This window comes from Toxotes jaculatrix, chromosome 17, assembly GCF_017976425.1.
Source record: "Toxotes jaculatrix isolate fToxJac2 chromosome 17, fToxJac2.pri, whole genome shotgun sequence".
Classification (NCBI taxonomy): Eukaryota; Metazoa; Chordata; class Actinopteri; family Toxotidae; genus Toxotes; species Toxotes jaculatrix.
This window is the reverse complement of record NC_054410.1, coordinates 7847005-7873944: the sequence shown is the minus strand read 5'-3', so window position 1 is coordinate 7873944 and position 26940 is coordinate 7847005. Positions and strand designations below refer to the sequence as shown.

At 41.6% G+C, this 26940-nt stretch overlaps 2 protein-coding genes across 2 annotated transcripts in view; both read right to left on the bottom strand.

Annotated features, from left to right (window-relative positions):
- Positions 1–7494, bottom strand: part of uggt1 (UDP-glucose glycoprotein glucosyltransferase 1) — a 51818-nt gene extending 44324 nt beyond the window's left edge. Inside the window, exons 1-9 of the mRNA XM_041060056.1 lie at positions 7435–7494; positions 4869–5007; positions 4385–4464; positions 3912–4042; positions 3680–3792; positions 3402–3576; positions 2165–2261; positions 1975–2053; positions 1592–1692 (exon numbers count right to left, since the gene is read on the bottom strand). Coding sequence (XP_040915990.1) covers positions 1592–1692; positions 1975–2053; positions 2165–2261; positions 3402–3576; positions 3680–3792; positions 3912–4042; positions 4385–4464; positions 4869–5007; positions 7435–7465 — 946 coding nt within the window. The 5' untranslated portion in view covers positions 7466–7494. The remainder of the gene's footprint in view (positions 1–1591; positions 1693–1974; positions 2054–2164; positions 2262–3401; positions 3577–3679; positions 3793–3911; positions 4043–4384; positions 4465–4868; positions 5008–7434) is intronic.
- A 5013-nt stretch (positions 7495–12507) lies between these two features.
- hs6st1a (heparan sulfate 6-O-sulfotransferase 1a) overlaps positions 12508–26940 on the bottom strand; it is a 52552-nt gene continuing 38119 nt past the window's right edge. The window contains exons 2-4 of the mRNA XM_041060614.1: positions 20439–20661; positions 18785–19033; positions 12508–16814 (exon numbers count right to left, since the gene is read on the bottom strand). Of these exons, the coding sequence (XP_040916548.1) occupies positions 16488–16814; positions 18785–19033; positions 20439–20661 (799 nt within the window). The 3' untranslated portion in view covers positions 12508–16487. The remainder of the gene's footprint in view (positions 16815–18784; positions 19034–20438; positions 20662–26940) is intronic.

The window sequence follows — 26940 nt, the reverse complement described above, 5'->3', positions numbered from 1 at the left end:
TAAGTCTGTGATTCATCAGATGATGTAACCCTAATCAATAATGCTTTTTATGCTGCAGCAGAGGATGCTCTCATATCTTCAAGATATTATGACTCAGATGTATCCAGAGGACACTGATCGATCGCAGTCACTGATTACAGAACTAGACATATAAATTTTCTGCTGCAGGTTTGATTCACTGATGGAATGATCTCACAGTTAAAGCAACAGAAGCCAATATCAATTTCCCTTTGTTCATTTATGATCAGTGGATAGGGAACATAAATCCAATGGATGAAACAAATGGATCAACATCAATAGGGATGCAAATTCTCCCGCTGGAATTAGTTAACTTTCAAAGCTTTCAGTGCATCATGCATGATGCAGGGGACACTTACTCGAAAATGTCTGAGTCCCAGTTTCACAAAAGGGAAATCAAAGCTAAACATATACAGTAAAGACCTGAAGTGCAGTTCTGGGGGGCCTTTACACATGTGGTTTGGTTTATTTGGTCTGGACCGAGGGGGAAAAAAATGATAGGTTTTTGCCTTTTACTTCTGATTCAGAAAATTAATATTAGAGACTTGTAAACAGTGACTAACATGTAGAATCAGGACAAAAAACAAAGAAGGCATCATGTACCAATAAATATTTCCAGGGGGATAGGTACTGTGTCGTCAAGTCTCACTCTGTTTCACTGGGGAACCACCAAAATAAATGGAGTAGGACAGAAGCTGAAACACTCCTTGTTTTTTGATCTTGACTAAACATGTACGGTGTTTATAAAGACAGCTTGTACCATTGCTTTCTTAGATGTTCACAATCAGCAGATGGATTAACATAATGCTAAAATCACATATCTACTATCATAAAATATTGTGGTTGATCTTGGTGTGGTTGTTTGGTCCACATGAGAGTTCGAATTGACAGCAGTCACAACAACCTAAGTAAACAGACAAGCACACCAGAGTTCATTTGAACAAAACCAAACAGTGTAGGTGTGAAACTACACCTAAATTTTGCCTTTAGTGAAGGAGATTATGTTTTTGCTCCTTTTCATTAGTTAGTCTGCTGGCGAGTTAAACAAGGTATTGCTAAAACTTGCTGTGAAAACATACTGCAGTGACTCTAAGGACAGAAATGTCTTTGGGTCAAGAAACAATTGATTACATTGTGATGGGGATGAGGACCTGGGATTTTTGCCATTTGGTAATTATCTTTTGTCAGCTGTAGCTATGAAACTAATGGACAGAGAGCTCAGTCTTAATCCTGACGGTATATTTACAGGATCATAAAACTGATTCACTTAAAATTTAAGTGACAGAAATAATGCCTGCAGGTGTTAACAGTAAGCTGAGGACGTGTCTAGCTTTGGCGCCTCACAGTTTATTTTTCTTATCCCATCATGATCTTGGCTCTGTCTGTTTTACACATTTGTTTTACTGTGCTGTCATCAGTCTATTATGTAATTTAACTGATGTAATACCAACATGCATAAGCTGACACTTCCTGTGTGGCCTTTTGGTAAAGACAAATCCAATCATGTTTCAGTGGGAAACGGACAAGAAAATTTCCTGACAGTGGAAAAAATGAAATCCGGAAGGAGACTCACCTTGCATTTGCCAAACTTTCAGAGGTGCCATTTCATTGGTGCTTTCGACTAAATGCTTCCTCAACTCTTTCAGCTGTTCTTTTAGCTCCGGGTAGAGTGTCCTGTTAAGAAAAAGACAGACGCAGAGAGAGTTTAAGTGTTTCTGCTGAATGCTTAAATTACGAATTGATAATAAAGAAAGAGTGGACGGACTCAAAGATAGATTTGTTTATTTTCGGGTTAGTTTATCAGAGATAAAATGTTATAGTCAGTCCTTTGAGGGAAGAAACTGGAGAGGAAGAAAAAAAGACAAAAAAATATCTTGGCAAGTGTGAGCGTGGTGCAGTTCCTGGAGCTGATCCAAGCTTTGAATTTTTATCATGGCCTGACACAGATCCACTCACTTGAGTTTGCCAAAAAGGAATCCCTGGACCTCGTCCACTGGATCATTCTCTCCGATCACTGTAGCGTTCACCTCCGCCCCTGAAACCACAATCAATTAACTCGTTATTCACATCAGGACTCTTCTGGGATTACACAATCGTGGGCATGTGCGTATCGACAGTGTGCGCTCTTGTGTGAGTGTGTGCGCACCTTGGACTTGTGTGTCGTCTTTTGCCTTGTACTCCTGGCTTTTGATGGCCAGCTCCACTCCATACCCAGAGAGATACACTTTCTTTCCACTTGGATTCTGGAGGCAGAGGGGAAACATTGTAAATAGATGAGAGGGAGTAGTCACCCTTGTCCCCAACATGAGTGTGTAGCGTTCCCTTGATGCGCCTTGACGTGCCACTTGAGGATGTATTCAGCGAGGGCTTAAATGCATGTGTAAATGCGTCAAAAGGTACTGACAGGGGAGAAGTCAGTCCCCACAGCAATCAAGCTGTCTAGTCCATTTCAGTGCAGCTGCACTGATGGCGAATTTAACAATGTTTCCAATCCATATTCAACTAAGTAAGCAGAAAAACCGTTTGCCCAAGTGGCTTCTGTAGTTGTTAACATCTTCGCATTCAACTTCAGCTCTGTTGTAAAAAATGAATCTCCCTTGCAAGAGGAAAAGCTACGTACGTGCTCACTACTCTGACAGCTTTCAAGTGCAGACAACCAGCTGTTGCTTGCTAAAGTGCTGAAGACACTAACTGTCCCCAGATTGGCCCCCGGAGCTTTGAAGTAAAACGAAAAAGCGTTAAATGTTACAACCTCACCAGTGCCCAGGACTTCATGCTTAACAGACAGATGGCGGGAATAATTTAGTGTAATTGCAGGAGAAGAAAAATGATGAATTGGAGAAGCACTTTTCATCCCAGGTATAAATGAGGAGCCCAATTAAACTGCAGAGGATTTTTTTAAAGATAAGTACAAGTGAAAAGATGAGTGCTTTTAAATCATCATCTTGCCTTACGTTCACACAGAGGTAAACTCAGTATATTCACATCTGGGGGCTGTCCAGTACAACTACATGCTTCTGTTGCAGACATGTGTGAGTAAAGAGGGGGCAATATGACAGCAGCTATAGAGGGAAAACACAGTTTCTGCTCATTTTTCATGATTTGTCATTAAAAAAGTTATATCTAATATATATGTATATCAATGTATGTACTCAATATATGAGCAAATTCTGATGAAGGCAGTGAGATGCAGATGAAACCTGTGGAATAAGCTAACAAGTGGATTAAGTATGCAATGCATAATGTATAGTGCTGTCAGTACAATAATATGTAGTCAGCTTGTGAAATTCTTTAGTCCTCATCCATGTGTGCCACTGTGTACTGTGAGCTGTTTTTGTATTCATCAGCTTAATCTTGTTCTTGAGAGCGTGTGTAGCACCTACAGCCAGGTAATGGCGAAGCACATAAGTCACCAGCCCTTCGCTGACTTTGGATGATAGGACTTGGTGAAGCCTTTGGAAATCTGGTTTTCCAAACTCAGCATAGAGGATGACAACAGGAGCATCTGGGTTTGATCCTGGGTATTTGTGGTCGCCTTTGAACAGGTATGGCTTCGGCCTGAAAGAAAGAGCACAAGTGAAGTGAATCCAATCATAAGATCTGCCTTTTTTTTTTACCGATTTATGACCCTCGGGTTTGAATTGTAAGTGTCTTTAGTTACCTCTCAGGGGCAGTTTTCAGCAGTGCTGCTAAGTTTTCGGCATCACATGTCTTCTCTCCATGAATGCTGAAAAAAGCTGAGCAGCCAGACGGAGGAGGCTCATTGGACGATATCTAAAAATACAAAGAACAGTGGGATTATTCAACTCATGCAAACACATTTACAGGAATATGATCCCCTTCTCATGCATTTACAAGCACTGAAAAACAATTATAAGTCATCCCCCAGGTACCTGTTGGAAGGAGTGTACTGTTGCAGAGTAGGCTCTCAGGGAGAGGGCGAACTTCAGCATGTTCAACTGGACGGCACTAAGCAAGGCACTGGCTTTCTTCACTATCAGGTCATAGTAGGCCTGATCCGTGTCTGTGTGAGGACAGCAGGCGCACACAGAAGTCATGTGTAAACACTGTTATTTGACAAGTTTTTTTCTAGGCCTATTCAACTGTTTCAACACTACTTCTGTAACTCTGTTACAGGAGTTATGGTTCAACTGTTTTAAGATGGGCAGAGACTAAAAGGAACAGAACAAAAATGTAGTTTGCAGCTCTATTCTATCATGTTATTGCTTGCATAAGTGTTTGGCCAAAACACTGACACTGCAATTGCTGCCAAGAGGCTTGCATACACATCATAAATTCAGCTGCTCACAGCACAGAGACGAAAAGTGAAAATTGGTCTAGAGAGGCTGAAGCAGCTTTACTTTACCATCATGCTCTCCTTCTATGTTTTGATTGGCCTCAACAAAGTCCCAGAACTTCTCCTGACTCTCCTCTGCCAGGAACTCACTGAGGAAGAAGAAGATGAAGGTGGCAGTTTCATAAGGTGTGCATGAAAATACAACACACTTTGTATATACTGCATGCACAAGTGCAAGTGCAAAGCTAAATTTGGATTAATAATAAAAACATATGAATTGTTATAGAAAGGTTCTCATTTTGCTTGCAAAAGTTAGAACACAAGGCCAGCTACAGTTAACAGTACAGCATCTGAAGTTTTTAAATATTCAGCATCTTGCTCAAGGACACATGAGCGAGACAGAGGTTTAAACTCACTTAGAGGGCAGTGTAAGTAATAACCTTACCAGCCCTCAGGACATTGAGTTATCAATTATCTGCTTCAAAAAATTTTATGTCAGATGTAATGTGGTCAAATGGCTGCTACTGTGCCACTGAGCGGTGCAGTATTGTACCTGGCCTCCAGCAGCAGAGGAGTATCAGCCCATTTGGTTGTCAGGGTGGTGGTGACAGCTTTAGAGTCCGCACCCCCAGATACTGCAGACAGCAGCGACAGCAGCAGGACCCACAGAAGCCACATCCTCAAGCCCACACCTGGGAAAACAATGGTGGGAGACATTACTTAAGTTTTTGTTTTTGACAAATGAAGTGTTTGGAGTCACATAATAAAAAACTGCCTCAAATGAAATGTATGTGTAATCTTGCTTACATTTTCCATACTGTGACATATATTGATACAAGAAAATATGTTTAACATTGTGTTACTGAATTCAGCCATACTTCAGCACAAAGTTGCCAAATACAGCAGGATACTGTTAATTTGCTGAACAGCTCAAACACAGTTTTGAAGCCTTTAACCAAGATGAAGTACCAAAATGTTGGTTTACATCTGAATATGTATGTTTGTATATTCAGCAGAGTTTCCACAGACAGAACAAATGAAAGCAGGAGGCGACATCTGATCGTGACCACCGGAGACGCTTCTGACATGCTTTATGATCCAAGGTACAAAGTACAATCCATCTCAGCTGGATCTAGACAAGACTGGTTCCCTGGGTGAAAGGTGTTTTTTTTTGTGCTTTGACCACTTGCAAATTTCTTAACACTATTTTTTGAGTCCACACTTTCCTAATAATTTCCAAGGAGGTTTCCTTTGAAAAACAATTGGTACTAATTCTAGGGAAAAAAAGAGACCAACTTCTGAGCCAACAATTCTGAGTTTAGATATTTCTGTTGAGTTTATAGGCTGTTGCTGAATTCTAGAGGTATCTCTCTTTAAAAAATTATTATTCCTATTATTGGAAAATGTACTCTTCTTTTACTGTACTGTGCAAAAGTTTTAGGCAGTGAAAGTAAAATTTTAAGTAAAGCCTTCAAAAAATAATGCCATGAAGAGTTTTTAATATATTCATACAAAGCAAAGTGAACAAAAAAAATTCCAATCAATATTTGGCTGTGCCCATCCTTTGCCTTCAAAACAGAGCTAGTTCTCTGATTTACCCCTGTCCAGAGGTTTTTGAGGTAGGTTGTTGTGAACTGTGGAAAAGCTGCCACAGTTCAGTGCTTTTGTGGATTTAGGCTGTCTCAGTGTCTTCTGTCTCTTCATGTAATCCCAGACTGACTCCATGATGCTGAGATCAGGGCTCTGCGGAGGCCAGACCATCTGTTGCAGTACTCCTTGCTCTTCTTGTTGCTGAAGGCAGCTTGTTATGATTCTGGCTGTATGTTTGGGCTTGTTGTCATGTTGCAGAATGAATTTGGATCTGATTAGATGCCTCCCTGATAGTATTACATGAAAATTACAAAAATTTGAAAGTCTAAAGAGCCTAAAAAGTTTGCACAGTACGTTATGCATTTTTTCCTATGGAACAAAAACTGGAACAAATACATTTTGGCATTTTTCCAGAAAAAAAAAAAACTAAATGATTAATCAACTATCAAAATAGCTGCCAAGATATTTTCTGTCTACTGTCTGAGTAATTGATTCTGTTCAACTTAGGACCTAATTTAATCATATGGTTCATATTTCCATATAAAGGTATGAGCGGTCAGTTTATTAAGAACACCTGGATAATACTAATACAACAGTCCCGCAATAAATGGTCCTTCATGAAGGTTATACTATTTAGTTTCACTGAAACTATGTTAAAAAGGTGCTGATTCATCTGCATTTTTGAGGCTACAGCTTGTGATGCTATTGTATAACTGTATTGTGTTATACAGAGAGGCATCTCTTTTGCTTAGCCTACCCTCATTGATTTGAATGCGGTGGACAAAATAATAGAAACATCTGTCAACATAACTCAGTGGAGTTCAACAACAGCACAACCTACATCATATAAAAATCATCATAAAGTGGACAAAAACTGAACATTATAACCTTGATGAAGAGGAGATTTATTGCAAGACTGTTTCATTAAACTGCATTTGATGTAGTGGATGGAAACAGGGTCACACAAAGAGGGCGAGAGGTGGAGGGGCTCAAGAGCGGAATGATGAAGAGGAAGAAGACATAGTCACAGTCTCAGTGTCACAGTCTTGCTGATAGTCTCACGTATCGTACATCAGGAATACGATGTTTTAAATCTGTGTAAACAAACCGCTCGAAGATCTCTGTCCAATAGGAAACATCAGCGTGTCTCCTCATTCTGGACATCCGGACTGTTTCATTGACAAGCCTCAGAGCTCTAACCGTGAGCTAAAGGCTAACTTCGTCATATAGTAAGGTTTTAGTGATCTAAGCATATCTAAGCACAATATCCGTCATACTCACACACAGAATTCGATTCAACTATTTGTAAACTGCGGGCTGCTAAAAATGAAAAATGACTGGCAAGAAAAGCCGAAGCTAACTAGCTAGCTACTTCTTACTCCACAAACGGAAAACTGCTTTGTCTTATGTGCTTCGCTTTAATGTGAGCCAGCTAATGTCACAGTCTCTAAAAAAAGCTATAATAACCGATATTAAATACATTTGTTTATAGCTTATTCCCAAGAAAAAAATGAATGATTTATTCTCACCGAAGCCGGCTCCGTAGCTTCCTGCATCCATGTTCCGCTAAGAGTGGGTGGGTCCTGTCAGTCAGATCAGGTAGCCACAGATGTTGCCAGTTCGAAATGACTGAAACTCTCCGGCCATTAAAACTATTTAACAACAATGAAACGTGACTTGAACACAAACAGCATATTTTACTGAAAAGCAATTAAAAACTGAAGTGTGGGGAAACCGAGTCTAAGCTAGCAATTAACTTTACTGCTTCACCCCTGCCCCCCCAACTAAAATTAAATGTAATTTTTTTCATTCTCAATTAATTTTTTTTACTTTTATATATCAAGGGGGCAGTTGTAGGTTTCAGCAGTGAGGATCACTTCCGCGTTCAAAAAGCTGCAGTTTCTCGGCTGCCGCTGGGGGCTGGCTCCAGAAGTGAACAATTCTCCATTGACCCCCATGTTAAAATAGCCAACTTTACAGCCAAAAAAAAAACATATTTACAGCCTGGTACATTTTTTGTTTTTGTTCTCTATTGATAGTTTGTTGCGGTGTGTTCCGTGCTCTCAGAGTCTGTTTATTGTGGGAATACTAGGCTACAATTTTATTTCGTCTCATTTTTCTGTTTAAAAAGTCCGACATTCCATGGACAGAACAGCTCCGTCAGTAACTGGCTGCTGTTTGTGTGCTGCTGTAACTGTAAGTGGATAGTGGGTGGAGGCAGCGGTGAATTTTAATATATTATTATTATCATTATTATTATCATTAGCCAAATATGGAAAGTACACTCCCACTAAAATCCAAGATGGCGCAGCTCAAACGCCCATGGTTTGGTCACAAAACCGACTCCCCGAAACCAATGGGTGACGTCACGCGTGCTATGTTCCTGTCTTATACAGTCTCTGTTATTTATTTATTCCTTATAATAAAAAATACGATCACAGACTATTGAAAACAAGGAACCAGCTTGCTGCCAATTTTTGTGTGAATTTTGCTGCTCTTACAATAACAAGAGTTAACAGAAATATCTATTTTTAAAAACTGTGTAGTAAATTCAGTAAAGAAAATGCAATTCATAAAACTATGATATCACACCTCTAAAAAATGTACTTTTACTGTACATGAAAATGTACTATATGGCTGTAGAAATAACAGAAAAAACAGGTCATCCATATCATTCTTCATGTCAGAGTTGCTGCACAGCATATAAATATATATAATTAAATATATATTATATATAATATAAAATTTATGTGAAGCAAGGGTTATTTATATCATTAAAGAAGGACTGTAAACATAATTTACATTGTGCCATTCCAGTGGTTTTGGACAGTTTAATGAACATTTACTGACCCAGTGACACTTAATTAGTGGCGGCTGCATGAGTTCATTAGCGTGTTTGGGATTTTACATTCATTTTATCTGAAAGCAGTGTTTACAGCTGTGAACCAGAAAATATCTCTAAGTTGTTCCATGATATAGCATTACATAAATACAAGTAAGTGGGTAGATGTATACTGTATGTATGAATTATGTTCTTTTCTTTGGTCTAAAAATAGTTATTTCTTATGATTGTATTTTAGGAAATTTTCGTATTTAGTTATATAGCAAAATGTAAAAAGAATATGTTATAAAAAGGTAAAGTTGAGCTGTATTATATTGTAGATATAGTCATATTCAGACAATTTTGGGAGGGATTTGCCACTTAAAGGAGAGAAGACATAGGACGGGTTTGTGTCTGTGCATGTATTAGTGCATATACAGTAAATAAGTGAAGGGGATTCATATATATTTGGGACTTGATGTGAGAAAACTGCATGTATTAATTTGAAAAGCAGCTCATGGAAATGAGGTTTGCTTAACGCACAGCATGATAGCCAAGGGAAATAAATCCTGTATTTAGAAAAAGCCAAAGCTGTCCCTTTGGTTAACAGTATTTGTTATGTGGTAATGAAAAAGTAGAGAAACTGAAATCCCTCTCATTTTGTAAGAGTCACCTAAGACTCCTGGGGGTCCATTTTGTGAATCTTTACCTTGAGTTTGTGTGATAGCCTCTGTCTTTTGGATAGACTGTCCCTTTGGGTTAGATCGTGCCAGGCTCCCTCTCCACCTGTTGTGTGTTCTTGACAAAAAGAAGATGAAAGGTACTGAGACACTGTCCCAGGGTGCAGAGACATGGGTCTTGCGTTTTCATTTACTCGCTCTGCGGCCTAAATTAAATTGGACAGCTGATCCTCCAGAGGGAGCAGTTCCAGGGTTTGATTTAACATTGTATAAAAAGCGGCGACATTAATTATCCTGTTGGATTTGACCTTCACTTTGATGTGCACACGTGGACACCTCTGTGGTGTTGATGCACACTCTCTCTCTCTCTCTCTCTCTCTCTCTCTCTCTCTCTCTCTCTCCCTCTCCCTCTCCCTCTCTATCTCTCTCACACACACACACATACAGTGTAACACAAAAATCACCTATGTGTGTGTAAAGGCCAAAACGTCCTCAAAAGAGAGTCCCCACAAATATAGCTAAACATAGCCTCACACATGCTGCCCACAGGGCCTGTTCATCTGTCAAGAAGGTGACATCTTCAGATGAATTATGGGAGATGGTTGTCATCTTCTCTGGGGTCACATAAGAAATGGTGAACCCAGGCTGTGGGCTCCCTCTCCTCACACTATCACACGTCAGCCATTTTAGAGGTTGAAAGCCTCGACGGGGGACCAAAACGACCTCAATTAAACCTCCATTAATATTAATACATTTTGTCGTTTCACGTGAGTTGCCGCTAATTAAATGTGTCCCTGACTGTATAATGGGGTCAGCTGGGGTCTCCTACATGAAGCTAATTCACCACATCACAGCCACCAAACACTGGGCCGGTCTGAGCTCAAATCTTAAATACAGATGGAGAGACTTGGCTACCTTGGTGTTTGCAAAAGTTACACACCCATATAAACACTTATTCAGCAAAAGGAGAACTTTTTAATTAGAAACAGTCACTTTTTGTGCTCCGTAACACTCATTTTTATGTCCCCCCGTGTGTGCGTTTGTCACTTCATGTATATAAAGGAAAAATATTACCCCACTAACAGGCCTAGATCCCACATTGGCCCTGACCCAGGGTTTGTATCCTGCTACGTTTCTCCCACATCAACATTTATCAGACTTTTATGTAGAGGTTAATAAGTTTGCTGCAGATCAGCTCTTTATGAGCTCCTGGGCCACAGCTACACACACACACACGCACAAACACAATAAACACACATTTTAGACTATAATGGGATTGTTGTGGGATTCCCTCTGGTTTTAGTCTGTGAGAGCTCCATAGCAGCAGAGTTCTGTCTGCCTGGGAGGTTGGATTCTTCTGTTCAATCCCTTAATATCATCAGGGATGATTTGGCGTTGACCTGGGAGAATAGCCAAACTCGAAGCGGAAGGTCAAACAACTGCCCCAGATGTCCGATCTAATCATATTTATTTTATTGCTGAAAGAAAAATGTGCACTCCCATACAGCATTGAACTCTCTTGTTGCCCTCTGAATTTACTTTTTGATAAAACAGGGTATTGAAACTCTGCAAATTGTTTGTGTATAGAGATTTATCCACATTGTACATTTGACAATGAAGGTCTAAGCCATGCCACTGCTGGAAATGTCTCAACCAGAGACAAAAGACCAAACTCCATTGTGACCAGTGCCAGCGCCAACAGGGCAATCCTCCAGAACTACAATGGCCTGGCTCTGATGCATGTAAGGGAGGCACTCAATATGAACTTATCTGCAGAATTCCATGCTGAAAATAAGCGATAATAATGCCAGAGCTTCTTTGTTTGCATGAAAGAAGCATGGGACCAGCAATGAGGAGCTGCAGCCAGTTTGACCTCTTAATAATGGACTGCAGCCAGAGCCCGTACAATCACTCAGAGCTGGATTCCCACTGCAGCAGCGAGGAAGCAAGCACTTTCTCTCAAACACTCACATGCCCATGTACAGCCAAACAAAAGCTGTCCAGCCTTCTGCAGTAGCTCAGCCATTATTGTTTGTTTAGTCCAGCTGCACTTGAAATGACAGCGACCCAGAACTATGGGGAGGATTAAAGACTGCGTTCAGTCCAATGCACCATGTAGCAGCTGCCAGAGAGGCTGCACAGTCTTCCCTTTCTCTCTCGCCACCCCTCATTTCCCTCTGGTTCTGTGTTCATATGTCAGGCACAAAAACATCCTCTCTTTCCTCCTGTCTTACATAAAAGCCCTCTCTGATTTCTCATCTCCTTTACACTCTTGCTCTCGTTGGTGCTGTCGTTGCAGTCTGATCTCCCTCCAGCCAATTGCCTCTGTTCATTGCTGCCCAGGCAAGTGATTTTTCTGCTCTGCCTCAGGGTGGGGGGGTCAAAGTTGATGCTCACGGGACTGTTGATGTGACAGGGCGAAGGCCTGTGCTCTGCTCCATCTCCTTTGCGTGCTCAGCCAAGGACAGGGAAAGATATTTATACGCCCTGCCCCCCCACCAACCTGTTCACCAAACACCTACTTGCCACTGCAGAGGAATTTTTGTGCATATACGTGTGTTAGTCCCTGAGTGTTTGCAGATTGAATTAGGCTGTAGATCACTGTTGACAGGGCTCAGGCTGTCATTAGGAGGGGGAACAGGCTGCTTTATGGGGTCACGGTCTTGTGGTTAGTGTAGGCGAGTGGTAGAAATGTCCTCTAGTTATAGATTGGCCTGTGGATGGAAGTGTAGAGACCTGGAGGGCAAAGCTCCCACACAAGTTGTCAAAAAATCAGTAACTGAGAGTCTTAAATGAATATGTGGCTGCATTTCAGGTTTGGTACCTTAGATGTAATTTCCATCTAAAAGAAAAAAACAAATGAAGTCAAATGCGAGATGTTTTTCATGAGTGTGTGCTTGATAATAGAGTGACAGAGCGGGAAACATCATAAATGATGTGCAGTGACAACCACAACACAGTCAGGTCTGTAAAAATGAAATATTTTAATTGGTGGCTTGATGATTCATTTTTGCAATCATAAGAAACAAACCCAGAATTATGCATACAGAAAGAGCCAGAGACAGACTGCACACCAATCCAGAAAAAAAACGTCTCTATCACACTCTTTAACACATTTTTAATAAAAAATAACAAAAAAAGATGATAATGCTAGTGACACCTGGGTTGCTTCATTGTCACGAAGGAAACGCTGTTAAGACATCAGATATACATAGTGATGATGAGACATAAAATATTTGAATATAGCTTTACAGCGTCAATTTCTGGAATCATTTCAGCGAAAGGAGTTTTTCTTTCACACACTTCAGTTGCAGTGAGTATTTTTGGGGATTGCTTCAAATCTGATGGTCACTTGGAACAGGAACGCCGAAAATAAAACACAATCAAGATTAAGAATCAGTTTTGTTTTCTGCACTAACGCAGAACCAGATATCGGTTTGGAATCCAAACATGGTCTGACACAAGTCTGAGTCTGAAAAAGAGGTTGTGGGCAAAATGCCTGGAGCTGCAGTGTTTTTGAGTCTCCAGTTTCACGAAAACAATGAAGGAGAAGTTAATATGAAACAAAAAAGGGACATCTCTCTTTCCACATCCATTTTCTCTGTCCCTATTGCGTTACTTTGAAGGCTACACAAAAAGCAGCATATTGACTCTGGATGTATCCCAATACCTTTCATCATCCCCCCTTGTTCTTTTCTCCTTCCCTTCATGAATCATCCCTGATTTAAAAAGGAGTTGATCAAAAAGAGAAAACACGGGAGGATCCAGGATGATTATTTAACAACAACGATGGTGGGTGGTCTAAATTGTTAGTTTATCCTCCCCTTTTACTTAAAAAAAAACAAACTACTGTTAACAACAGGATGCAAAATGTAATTTATGAGAACACCAAGGAAGCGGGTTGCCTGCATGCACCCTCTAATTGCCCGTGGATGTCACTGAATCTGGACTACATTCAGTTTGATCTAATTGTTTTGTGACACGTCTTTTTCTCCTCTCACTTTTAAAAGTGTTCCGTCTTCTCATTGGCTTTTCTCCTCTTATTGCTCAGATTCTTTGCATGTAGATAGGGTTGGGGTTTGACAGCATTTAAAAAAAAAATCTCACACAAACTGAACTTGCTCCAAATTCTGGAGGTGTCTATAAAGCTGATGCTCTTAAAATTTTGATATTATCTGACTAAAAGTTTAACTGAGGTTCTCCTGAACGCAACGAGATAAGTTCAGCTAACTTGAAAGATGATTTCTGTAGAGGGGTGTCGTGACTCTATTGGTGTCGTTAAACTACAAAACCAAACAGTCCGCTCGCAGTTGCAGAGCGCTGTTACAGAATGATGTTTCTGTTCGTTAACAAAACCATCTTCAGCCGTGTACAGACACTGGACTGCAGACAGCAGATAAAGTTTGATTTTCAAATACTGTTCCCTCTGTAGAGTTTAGGAAAAAAGTCAATATGTTATTATTATTATCTTATTACTTATAATTTTTTATTTTCCAGCAGCGGACTACATCTCCAAAGGTGTTTTCGGACTGATAAAATATTTGATATTTCCACAGACTTTCTCGATGCTGGAACATCGGATGAGTCAGCTGCTCAGGCCATGCCATGGCATCACAATCTATGGAAATTTCAATGTTAAATCTGCTTTCCAGACAGACAGCTGATACCGTCAGGGTCACAGAAATAGCTTTGAAGATACAACTTGCTGCCGGGTAACATGTAAAAAAAAACTGTTTGATTTCTCCCCTTTAAAGCTATGTGACCAAATCACAGAGTAATGTATGGACATTCAGAGTTAACAAATGGGTCTTCTGCAGTGATGTGTGTCTTTTCTACATTGCTTTTTGCTAATACAAAACAAGGAGGAGAGAAATAAAATGTTCAACAAGAGACTCATTAGTATAGAGCTCAACAAATCAGTCCATTTTGTCAAGTGAGAACCGGTGTTACACTAAATTCTGATACCTAACAACCTAAAAAAGCATGAACCAAAAGTACTTGACAAATTAAAATCACCGAGCTCAAAGTTCCTGATTGGCTAACAGAATTTGGTGCAACGTCAGATTAAAAATGGAGCCTGCTATCGCAACCCGACCCTACTTGTAGATTTTGCTGCCTAAGAGTAAAGACGTGTCACACAGGCAGATTTTTGAAAATATCAATTAAGATTTTAGGTAATTATAGTAAAAAGAAAAAAAAAAAATGTAACCAAATCATGGGGAGGAGACAAGAAAAGGAGGAAAGGAAACGGTTAAGGGAAGGGCGGAGGGGAGTATTATTGGCTTGCATCACTGCGACGGTCACACTGCTGTGACATGCTGTCGGAGGGACTTTGTTGCCCTGCCCTCCCACCACCAAAAACATGGCAAGATACTTGGTCATGAAACCAGTCATTCACAAAACTCATTAGACATCCTCTCTCAGTCAGGCACACTATTTACAAAGGCATACACATATGCCAATCAAAGGCATACTGTACATACTATTTACACACACACAGAAACACACTCATCCACACGGACACACGAGTAGTCAGAGAAATTACTGTAGTGTAATGCAGACATAATATCTGGCAATAATTATGTAGACTATCATCCCAGTACATAGAGGCACTGCTACCTCGCCCTGTCCGTTCCTCAGGGTAAAACCAACTAAAATACCGGTCACGCTAATGAACTACTGGTCACCAGCGCTGCGTGTGCCCTTTCAGCAGGTGGGACGGAGGCTTGTTTGAGACAGCTGCTTTTACAACGGAGCTCTTGGTCTGACAAAAAAAAAAAAAAAAAGAGAGAAAAAAAGGGAGATGGAGAGAAACTGAAAATGCCACCCACTACATTAAGGGCTCACATTGCCATGGTGACCAGTAGTTCCACAACTCCCATCTCGAGCATTTGTCTGAGTTAAGGCTTCCAAAGCGCTTGCCGCTCACACAGCACGGTTCCTGGCAACAACCTGCAGCAGACTCTCTCCTCTCCCTGCCTTTGATTTCTTCGCACCTACTGTATGTGAGATTGGGGTCTGTAATTGGCTGTCATTCTCTGCAGGACTGAGACACCAAAAAAAAAAACGTAGAGAAAAGGAGAAATAATGAACTCATTAAGCGACAGGAGCTTTGGGAACTTTTAACAGAGACAGAGGCCACTTTTTGCCCCCAAGATGCAAGGCTTCAGTAATGGCTATGGTCCACTGTACGTCAATCCAATCCATTAGCTTTGACTTAAAAAACAAACAAAAATAAAGAAATAAAGGAATCACTTTTCTTTAGGCAGCAATATTGGTCTCAGTGTTATTACAATTCTGCTTTTAAAAAAGCATAAACACAAAAGGAAAATACAAATAAAATCATCCTAAAATGAGAATGAGACTGTCACTATTTCATGACCAAAGCGTGTTCATGGGTGAAATGGCTGATTTTTTTTTTTTTTAAGCAGAAAGCTTTGTTACACAACTCAGTCCAACTTCTTTCTTTCTTTCTGGTACAGTCTCTCATGTATTCTCACCAATTTCTTTGTTCAGCTCAGCCATTCGCATACTTTCGTAGCTTTCCCAGTTCCTTTGAAATTGGAGCATCCAGGAAGTAGACTGGTCCTTAGCAAGGATTAGCGGGAATTCACAGACTTAATTTTATTTTCTCATGCTCCATATCAGGCCACAGAGGACGAGAGGAATACAGGAGGAGGAGTTGAAGGAGGGGAGATGGGGGGGGGGTGGATGAGATACTTGGTTGTCAGCAACTCTTAAAAATATCCCTCCTTTGCTCAGTCAGTAATGTTGACCAGAGAGACAGAGAAACTCAGAGGGGGGAAAGGGCAAGCGGGCGCTAATAACAACTGGGCTAACCTCAATAACATGAGCTGATGCAATCAACCAAGCCCTGGTTTCCATAGAAACCAGTCGGACTCTCATTCCCGCAGCCCAACTCTCTGGTAAAGTCTGTTTTGTCAGTCATTTGGGTCTTTGATGCAGGAGCCACTTTCTGTGTATGTGTGTGTTTGTATGTGTGTGTGTGTGTGTGTGTGTGTTTATGTGTAGGCATTTCACATTACATATACATGTCTGTGTGTTTGTTCTCTTTCTGCTGCTACCAGCGGTTGATGATCTGGTTCATGTAGTCCTCAGTGGGGAGCCTGCTGCCCGCCTCTTCCGTTCTGCCTCCCTCCTCACCCTCCTCCCGCTCCTCCCTCTCCCCTTCTCCATACTCCAGTGTCGACACCAAGCTCTGCCGGCTGCGGGTGGGCCACAGGCTGACGCCAAGGCCCAGGCCCTGGTGGCTCTGCTGCATGTGGTTCTTGATGCGCTGCTGCCGCCTCTCCTGCTGCCTGGTGTACTGGTAGCGCTGCTGGAACAGGTCCTTGGCGTAGTCGTACAGCTCCATGTCTAGCTCGTTTAACTCTTCTATACGCTGGACCTAATGAGGAGGAAGCAGATTAAATATTTAAGTTTTCATAATAAGATTGAGAGAAAAGAGGAATGGAGAAGAAAAGGCTGAAGACAGGATGAAAGAACAGAAAAAGTTGAAGGAGAGAAAGTGAAGCTGTAGCCTTTTTTTTTCAACCAAATAATTCCAGGAACTATGAAGCCAAAGGAACTATATGTCCTGTTTGTGTATTTTTCCACTGCACTCGAATAACCATGATGATTAGGCAAATTAGACTGATGTTTGTTCTCCCATCGATTATATCTCTCTTTGCCATTTTATCTAGTTCTTCATTAATTAACATTAATTGGTATTAGTGACAACAAACCCTAACTGTTGTTTTTAACTTTAATAAACAGTAGTTTCCTGTCCTTGTCCCAACAGTGATACTAGTGGCATCCATAGCTTTCATTGAATATTGACCGATGCTCAGCAAGGCAAACAGTGCCCAGATGGTTCCTGAACCACAGAAAGTACTGCCCCCACAGCAGGGACTGGGCCTAGGCAGGAACTAATAGCTGTTTTTGACCATCTACAGGACCAAGGGAACTGAATTCAGGACAGGAAATAAAAGCTTTAATTTGCATTCCTGTTTGCATTTCCATTGCATCTGAGGAACGGTGAAGATAAAAAGAACAAACAACACAGTCATCTTCTGTGGTTATTAATTTCCGATTTAGCATGTAACCATGATGAAACAATAATACTGATAGTAGCACACTACAGCTTCATTATTTTTTTGAACAAGTTGCAGTTGCCACAAAGTCTGCGTTTGATTGGCCACTGACATTCAGCCCTGGAAAATCCACACCAGTAGTTCCTGACACATTAGAAAGTACTATCACCAGGGCAGGAACTATTGTCAAGTTCCTGAGTTCCTCAGAACGTTCTCTCTAGAAAAGTTCCTGTGGTGAAAACGCCCTATTACAGGACACTTGAACAAAAGTTTTAAAGGGTTTCTACAGGGAAGGAACTGAGAGAGAGATGTTGGCAATATGTGGAGACAACAGACAACAGGAAAATGTTTGATGTTAGCTCGGGCTATGCAGCTGGATTTATTGGCATGTATCATCTGCTGCGTGTGAATACAACACGGAGGGGGAAATGTGTTTAATTAAGAGAATCCCTTTGAAATCCGCGATGGAGTGCCGAATATCATTTGTGAGCAATGTGTGTGACAACAAAGGGAAGCGAAGGGCTGCATTGATGTTAGAAAATTAGAGATGATTGATCGGCCACACGGGGGACACCGGCACAGAGCCAAGAAGACAGCGCTCAGAACTCAAGCCGTCAGACTCGTAAAGTAAATATTCTTCTCATCACCTGCTGATGTAATTATTTGACTTTTAAAAAATAATTAAATAATGCCACAATTTAACACGGTGCCTTCAGAAGTATTTAATTTGAAAGCTAATTTTAGAAGCTAATTTTTACTCAAAATGCCACACACAGACTGACCTGTCAGACTACAAAACACCACATGATATTTTCATACTTTTTTTTGGCGATAACCGTTGGTCCACCTTTCCACAGCCCCTGTCAGCTGAGCATACTTTATTCTCTCCTTCTGGTTTTGATGTACAAGTCACCAGCCTGCTGTGTACTGGAGGATTTTTCTTTGGCTGGGAACTCAGCCTAAGTACTCCCACACTGGACCAATTGGACCAAAGTGTGAAGAACATGTTTAAAGCTGCTGTATTTTTAATGGCGACAGTCATCCCAACTCATTTCACAGCAGTATAAAACCTCTGTATTTGCTCTTTGAGTCCCTCTTTTTCTCATTTTCTATTTCTTTACCTCTGTTCTCAGATAACTTTCCACTTCTATTTAATGTATTTGTTTTTTTTTTGTTTTTACTTTGTCTTGCTTCAAAGACATATGTTCAGCATAATCTAAGATAACGAGATATTTTCCTTTTTAATTCATTATAAAGAAACTGGTAAGCGAGTGGTTATGCTAACCGTAGTATTGTCCAGGTCCACCCCTGCAGCCCGGGTGCTGTTGTACTGCATGAAGGGCCTAATGAAGCGCAACCTGAAGGTTCGCTCAAACAGGAACTGGGTTTTCCTCTGGTACTCCGTCAGACCAAAGAAGGCCATGTCTCGCAAGTTCTTCTTTGCCGACTCCAGTAGAAGCTGGGCCCTTTTCTTCTCTGGAACTGTGGACATGTTGTAGCAGCCGACGAGGCTCAGGTCTGCCAGCATACGAACCTGGAGACAGGGGAGAAGGAAGTGAGGATGTTACAGAAATCAGTGAATGTTTGTGTATTTGTGACAGTGAATTCATCCTTTGAATCAAGGAGCTGTGTTTAAACCTTAGAGGCACAAAACAGAGACTCTTTAAAAAGATTATTAAGCAAATACTCTATTTGGATGACTGACTAATCACCTAAGTAAGGCTGCAGCCTTACTTAGATGATTAGTCAGTAATCTGCCCCTTATGTTCACAGTTAATCAGTTAGTCCATGAAATGTTAAAAAACTGAAAAAACGCTGTTCACAAAATCTTAGAGGTGGTGATGTGCTTTAGCTTATTTTATCTGACTGATAAACTCAGTCCAGATATTTAAGCTGTTAGATTTACTGTCAAAAATGGCAAAGAAAAGCATGAAATCGACATATTTGAGGAGCTGGAGTCAATAATTGGAGTTTTTGACTGAAACAACTGATCAATTATCAAAACATTTTTCTTTTGGCTACAGTTTGACATATAACTAAATTAGTAGCTCCTCTTTGTTTTCCTTATTTTATAGACTCTGTGTAATCACTTCTTCAAATAAGGAAAAAAGAAAATGATCCTGAAGTCCTGCGTTTTGTGCATAATTTTCTCTCTTGACATTTCAGTATCAATCATATTCCTTGATCACCTGCAGCTCTTTGTAAACTAAAGCTGATTTGAGCTGGATTTGGTTGTATAGAGACCACTATACAACTCAGTGTACTCTGGAGCTGTTGTGTCAAAGCGTAGGAACATGGACTGAATAATGATTTGGATTCACAAGAGTATACTGTGTACACCTTAACCCTGCTGGTTCACCAAGATACCTCAAGTGTGTGTAAGTATGTATGTATATGTGTGCCCCACATTTATAAGTCATGGGACCCTGAGTAATAACAGCCTCGGGTTCAGGTGAGATAAGCTGGCCAATACGTTAGTGGGAGACTGAGATAGCATGAGAAAAGAAAGTGTGAATTTGAGGTGTTTATGACCAGCAGGCGAACTCCTGTCTGCGTGCGGGTATACGTGTGTGTGTGTGGAGAGTGTACGCTCAGATGTGTGCAACTCATCTTACACCTTTCACATCTTTTGGATGTGAATTTAAGAAAACAAAAAAACAAAAACAAATTCAATTTTCTCCTTTAACTTTTCTTGTTAAGAAATCTAAATCACAACAATGATTATATGGCCAAAAGAAGCTCATTTAAGCTAAGTTGAAGGGCTGAGGTTTTGTGAGCACCTTCCTTCTCTACAGCATTTATTTACACAACTCCACTGGCTTCAGTTCAGGGGACTGTGACCACAACAGCCAATGTGACGCCGCCGCAACATATCCCAGCTTGTAGTGTGCGGCTGTTTGTTGTGTAGTTGATTCACATTAAAAGTCTTTTGTCCCTACCTGTCTGTTGTTGGCCAGGTTGTAGGGGCAGTCCATGAATTGCTGCAGGGTGCACCCCGACCAGTCGGAACCCTCGTAGCAGGAAGGCAGCTCCTCGGGCGTCGGGGTCCGTCCATCACACATGTGCAGGGAGGTTTTCCACGTGGCTCCCCGCTGCACGTGCCTCCACTCGCTGAGGTATCGAGACACAGGGTCCCTCAGCAGGGTGATGTAGTAGAACTTCCTGTGGGTTAAAAAAAAAAAAAACATTAATGAATTATTGCCTTGCTTACACAGAAAATTGTCTCTGATATGGACTCAGTCAATCAATAAGGTAAAATACTGCATCAAGGAGGCGGAAATAAAACCAGCAGCAACACAATCTGTGAAAACAAGCTCATGTTTCATATACATTTTATTAAAAAAACGGAGATAAAAAAAAAGAAAACAAAAAAACACGGCATCATATGTAATTCCCCAGTCATCCATTTGGTGGCACTGTTTACAACACTTTACTGCGGCAGTTTCATCTACATCCTCGAAACTCAGTAGGAGGAAGGCTACAGACTGAGGCTGTCATACTTAATACCATATTATTTGAGTTTACTAGAAGCAGCCCTGTGATGCACAAAAGAAAACTGGACACCAGATGAGGAGTGAAACTACAAATGAGGTGGAGGCGGTGGAGGTGAGGCAGAGAGTTGATCTGTCAGGCAGAGGATCAGGTCAGTGTTCAGGCCACACTGTGCAGGAAAAGAAACTGCTGGCACAAGCACATCTCACTCTGCAACACACATCTCCACGCTGCAAACATCCTTATGTCTCAGACTCACACACACACACACACACACACACACACACACACACACACACACACACACACACACACACACAGCAAACATCCTTCCTCTCTCCTCATACACGCACAGAGTATTAGGTCTGCCTCCGAGAGATGACTCATCCAGCATCTGAGATTTGGATGGGACTGTTTCTGTGGCGTGTGTGCGTGTGTGTGTGTGTAATGTAATGGTGCATAGAACACTTCAATGTCTCTCCAGAGGGGACACTCCCACCAGAGCAGAGTCCTTTCCAGGCCTTCACACTCCAGCTAATTACTGCAGTCTAATCAATCAACACATCCTCATTAACCACACGCACATACACGCAACCTGTGTGTGTGTGACTATGTGCCTGGGAGTGATGGTATGGATTTGTCTGGTCAACAGACACATGCCGCCGGTCAAAAACACACACACGCACACACACACACACACACAGAGGCATAAACTCTGCCCTCCTCTCCTGGACTTGCATCACGTCAGAGGAATGTTTGCAGAGAGAAATTCTATGTGCTGACAGGACTCCACGAAATCGCCAGGTCCACACAAGTCGCGTCACATATACACACAGACTCTGTGCTCCCATCACTAAATCTTTGGCTTCACGCTACAAAGCTCACCCAAGGGGAGAGGAGGGGTTGCTGGGTGGACACAAAGCCCCAAGTGTCGCACAAACAGTAGCAGTGTCTAGATATTAAAAAGAAGTGGCTAAGCCCCTCGAAATCCAGTGGCAGCAGGGAGATCCTGGACAACAACTAAACCCTAAATCTAGCAACAGCTGAGTACTGGTGCATAATAAAACAACCAAACCCTAAATCCTGCAGCGGCGAGGAGATCCTGAACAATAAAACAACTCAAAAACAAATTTCATCTCGCAGATCCTGCACAACAAAACAACTACACCCCGAATTTAGATGCAGGGACACAGAGATCCCTATAAACGAAACAAATCTAGTTGCAGCAGGGGGATCATGGACAGTGAAACGACTAAACCCTAAATCCTGGGGCAGCTGGGAGATCCCAGGCAACAAACCAAACAGACCCTCAATCCGAGGACAGCGGGGGATCACTGCCATAGAAACAAGTATCTAAACTCTAAATCCCATCAACCTAAACCTAAAATCTCACCCCCCGACCCCCACCCCCCCGATCTAATCAAAAGCAGAAGAGTGGAGAGGCACAGTCAAAACTGGAGCCTGCAGGAGAACGGGGTACATTATGGAGATTCCTATGATGACATTATCAGGATTCCTAACACTCCCCAGAGTGCAGTGTGTGTTTCTGTGTGTGTGTGTGTGTGTGTGAGCCTGCAGTGTGTGTTTCTGAGTAAGACTACGCCTATTAAATCAGTGATGACATTTTCCCCCTCTTGGCTTCTATTCCACTGAAAAAACACGGTACTGTTTGGCCCTCGCTACAGAGACGGGAAGAGAGAACGAGGGAAAGGGTGAAAAACAGAGAGAGAAAAAGAAAGAAAGAGAGAGAGAGAGAGAGGGAGAGAGAGGAGGGGGCGGAAGAGAATTTCAATTAGTTTTCTAATACTGTGAAAGCAGTGAGGGCCCCGAGCCCAAGTGATTTATCAAAGTTATGGCTCCCGCTATAATGAAGGCGCAGGCATATTACCAGGCAAAATAAATAAATAACATGCACGCAAACACACACGCAGGATGCAACACACATGCAAACTCAAATAAATGATCCTAAACGGCATGCCTGCCTGTCATGTCTGCTGGGTCAGGCAGACTGCAAAAACTCATGCCACGGAGACTTTCTCGCCTTAAAGCCTAATGATGTCTGGCCGTGTACTCAGATCCCTAGGTAATGTATGTTACAACCCCCCCCCCACACACACACACACACACACACACACACACACACTTACTCACCCACCAGCAAGTCCACTCCCTTAAACAAGCCTTTCTCATGCACATATACACACTCCCAGCCTCTGAGGCGACAGCAGATTTTTTTTTCCTTTTTTCCACAGGTGATATTGCGTACAGTTGAAGCATACAAGCACTTGTCAAATTAACTTCAAAGCTAGCACGCAGCGCTCAATCTCTCACTGTCGAGATTTTAGCACATCATCCTCTGGCTGAGTGCATGAATCTGCAGTCTGGGGACAGCAACTTGAGGGGTCCTCTCACAGACTACTTTTACATGTGATACTTTTTTTTCACAAAATTTCCTGTGTGCCTTTTTTTTCCTGCAACAAATGGAAGAATACCCTCTAACACTGAGAACTACATTCATCAGTTATCAAACATGTCGACTTAACGGCAAGCGCTTTATCGTCTTATCGATTCATCCTATCAGACTGGTGGAGTGTAGAGTGGGCTGATAAAAAAAAACAAAAACGAGCGTTTGGCAGGGAGAGGTGTGATGAAGCCATTGTCTGGTCCACTGTGGGATCTGGACCCAACAAGGACAGTTTTGTCTTTTATCTCTCATACAAAACTGAGTGTGTAAGTGCAGGATGGAGTGTATGAGCTGTCTGGCTGACTAAAAGCAAAGAGAGCAAGAAAAAAAAAACAGACACATATTCTCTCACTTTTCTACAGGGCTTTCTCTCCTTTTCTCACCATCTCCACCATCTCCCGTGCACAGCTGTGTGTGTAGATGTGCCGTAAATAAGTGAGAACGAGACGCTCGTAAGCCTTTTCCTTTTTTTTTTGCCAAGAACACAATTATTCAGAAGAAACACTTATAATTCTTCACCATTTTTGGTACGGCAATGGTCAAACTTAAAAGATAAAGGAATAAGCACGAGCAGCTTCAACACTAAAGAGGCCAGAATCTTCCCGCAAAACAGCCACACGGGCCAAAATCTAGTGTGTTAGTGAGTCAATGTGAGTACATGTGAGCTTGCTGAGCGTTATCAAGAGGAAACACACAGCGCCTGGGCCTGTTATGGTCTCTGAGAGCCCAGGGAAAATGAGCCCTTTGCCTGTTTCCTGTGGGTCACAAATCACCACTTGTACAACCTCCACCTTCTCTTTCTAACCTCTTTTCCCTTTCTGTTTAAATCTTTCCCTTTCTGTCGCCAGTCTTCTTTTAGCCCATCTCTTATTCTTATACCGCCCCCTCTGCTGTGCCTGATTACAATGTGTTACCCCTTCTGGTCTAGGAGATGGTTTTGTTAAAATCTCAAACCAGGACCCTTGAATAGTGTCCTGGAAGGTGCACCGCAGTTGAGGAATGGTGAGGTTTGAATTATTTTTCCTGCACCAATTTAGTTTTAAAAGACAGTCATTAATTAGGGTTGGGTTTGTATTTTACATCTGTTGGTTACCATTTTTAGTCAAGGTTTCGTGCCAGTTCAGAGTGTTTTTGTAGGCTTTCTTTATATGAAGCAAGAAATACTGGAGGTGGTTTGTGGCTGCAAACACACAAGAAATACAAAGTCTTTTTTTTTTCCTCCTGTGAGTGTGAAAAAGTTTTGAAGCCTTGTCTAAATAAAAGGTTATGGCTCATAGAATGAGTTACGCATGAGCGCACACACATATGAGCGCCCAAACAGCATCCCACTGCACAGAGCAACCATGATTTATTAATAGTCCACGGATGTTTGTTGAAACCAGATCCACTCAACAACACGGCTCTTTCTCACCTCTAAAAATGGACCTGCACTCAAACGACTTAACAGTAAAAAAAATAAAAAATAAAATCACGCCACAGAAGAAGAGACGTTTTTCACCTGAAAAGGTGTTGTGTTTGTGGATGATCAGAATTCAAATGCACAGAAAGAAAGAAAGTGTGCTAGAATTAAACCGCAAACCAGAGAACTGAATCAAATTCAAACAAAAGACGGAGACAAAAAGATTTAAAGTTAGTGGCAGGATGTCAGTGCATTTCTTGGCTTGGTGGACGCTGCGAATCGCCAACAATCCATCACCTCTGATATTTTACTTGTTTCCACATTTCACAAGTCATTACGTGCATGAATAATGTGACTTCAATGTCCAGTTAAGCCTCTGTTCCACTGAAGAGACGAAAAATGGCGGCAGATGAAAACCTCAGATCTGTGTGGATCGACTGTGACCTTCCTCAAATAATACTATATATGAATGTATTAATTAACACCATACTGACATAAAAAAAAAAAAAAACAAATCTTAAACTCTAACAACCAAATCCCAAAACCTGTCTGTGTGTTTCTGTGTATGTGTGTTAACTTGGAGGGAATGCCCTGGAAGCCCTGGCCTGTGTGCCTCCACTCCCCTTTGGTTTCAGAGGATTGGTCACAAGGAATGTGTAGATGATATCAGCCATGTCAGTGTGTGTGTGTGTTTATAAAAGGGAGAGTGAGGAAAAACACGTCAGGACCACACTTGACTGCGCTTAAACAGGCACATTCAGCCCTTAAACAACTGGTTGTCAGGTTGGAGATGAATCTGCCTCATGCATCTGACAATAAACAATCGGACTTGACTGGGAGCTGCGGGCGGCAGACAACCGGACCAGACTGAAAATGCCTCGTCTTCATATCAATCTCTCCTTCTGCAGAACCAAATCAACGGCCTCTCAACCTGTAAAGGCTCAACTTCACCCTTCGCCCTCCCTCCCACTCCTGTTCTCCTCTGCACTGCTCACCATCCGTCATCTCATCCCGTGTGTCCTGGATGCGTTCTGGCCAATAATGACGCACCGAGACAGACAGAAATAGACCCTCCGGTTCAGACAAGCTCTCGAGGCGTCTCCTCTGCCGGCCCTGGCTCACTCTTGCGCCTGGTACCGCTCATTGTCTCTTTCTTTCTCTCTCTCCCTTTGTAAGACGATCAATAACAGCCTGAGGACTCCGACAGCCTGCCTTGGTAGTTTGGACTTTAAACACAGAAGACGTACCAGAGACAGAGCGAAAAAACAGAGTAAAAGAAAAGGGGAGAGTAAGAGAAGACAGTGGCGACAGTGTTGGAGAGAGGGGACGCAGAGGGGGTATGCTGGAGTGAAGCAGACATCAGGGGATCGTGGTTAAATATGAGGACACTTGTGGAAAGTCTTTGTTCTCTCTCAGCAAAGAGAAATCAAATTGTGCCAAGAAGTTATGGTTTCTGAAAAATTTCCATTGAAACTGTCCACATTTTCTATATATTATAACATCCTGACTGAGAGTTGCAGACTTTTGGATGCAATTTGATCTGCTGTGTGCTGATGTGGCCGTCCAATGTGACTGGGACAAGCAGACCATGTGTAGTCTTCATAAAGTTATAGAAGTCATGCATAGTAATCACCACAGGAGTTATACGCCTTTTCTTTCATTATTGATTCATTCGCTGATGATTTTTTTGACATATGACAAATAAAAGCAGCAGCACATCTTATTTTCTCTGACCAGATATTCTGTTTACAGTGATATAAAACTGACAGGAGTGACAAATCTTTACATTTGACAAGCCGAGACCATCAAACATCTAGCAATTTTACTTAGGAAAAATTACATGATTAATCGATTACCAAAAGCACTGGCAGTTCAGTTTGACAGCATTATGGTGTGATTATTATTTAAATAGGGCTGCAGCAATCAGTTATTATTATTGGTCAATAAATCTGTAGATTATTGCCTTGATTAATGGATTCATTGTTTGGTTTACTTTTTTTTTTTTTTTTTTTTTATTAGAATAAAAAGTCAACATTTCAACCCTACTGGGTCTTAACAGGCAGATACCAAAAGACAATTTTTTCCA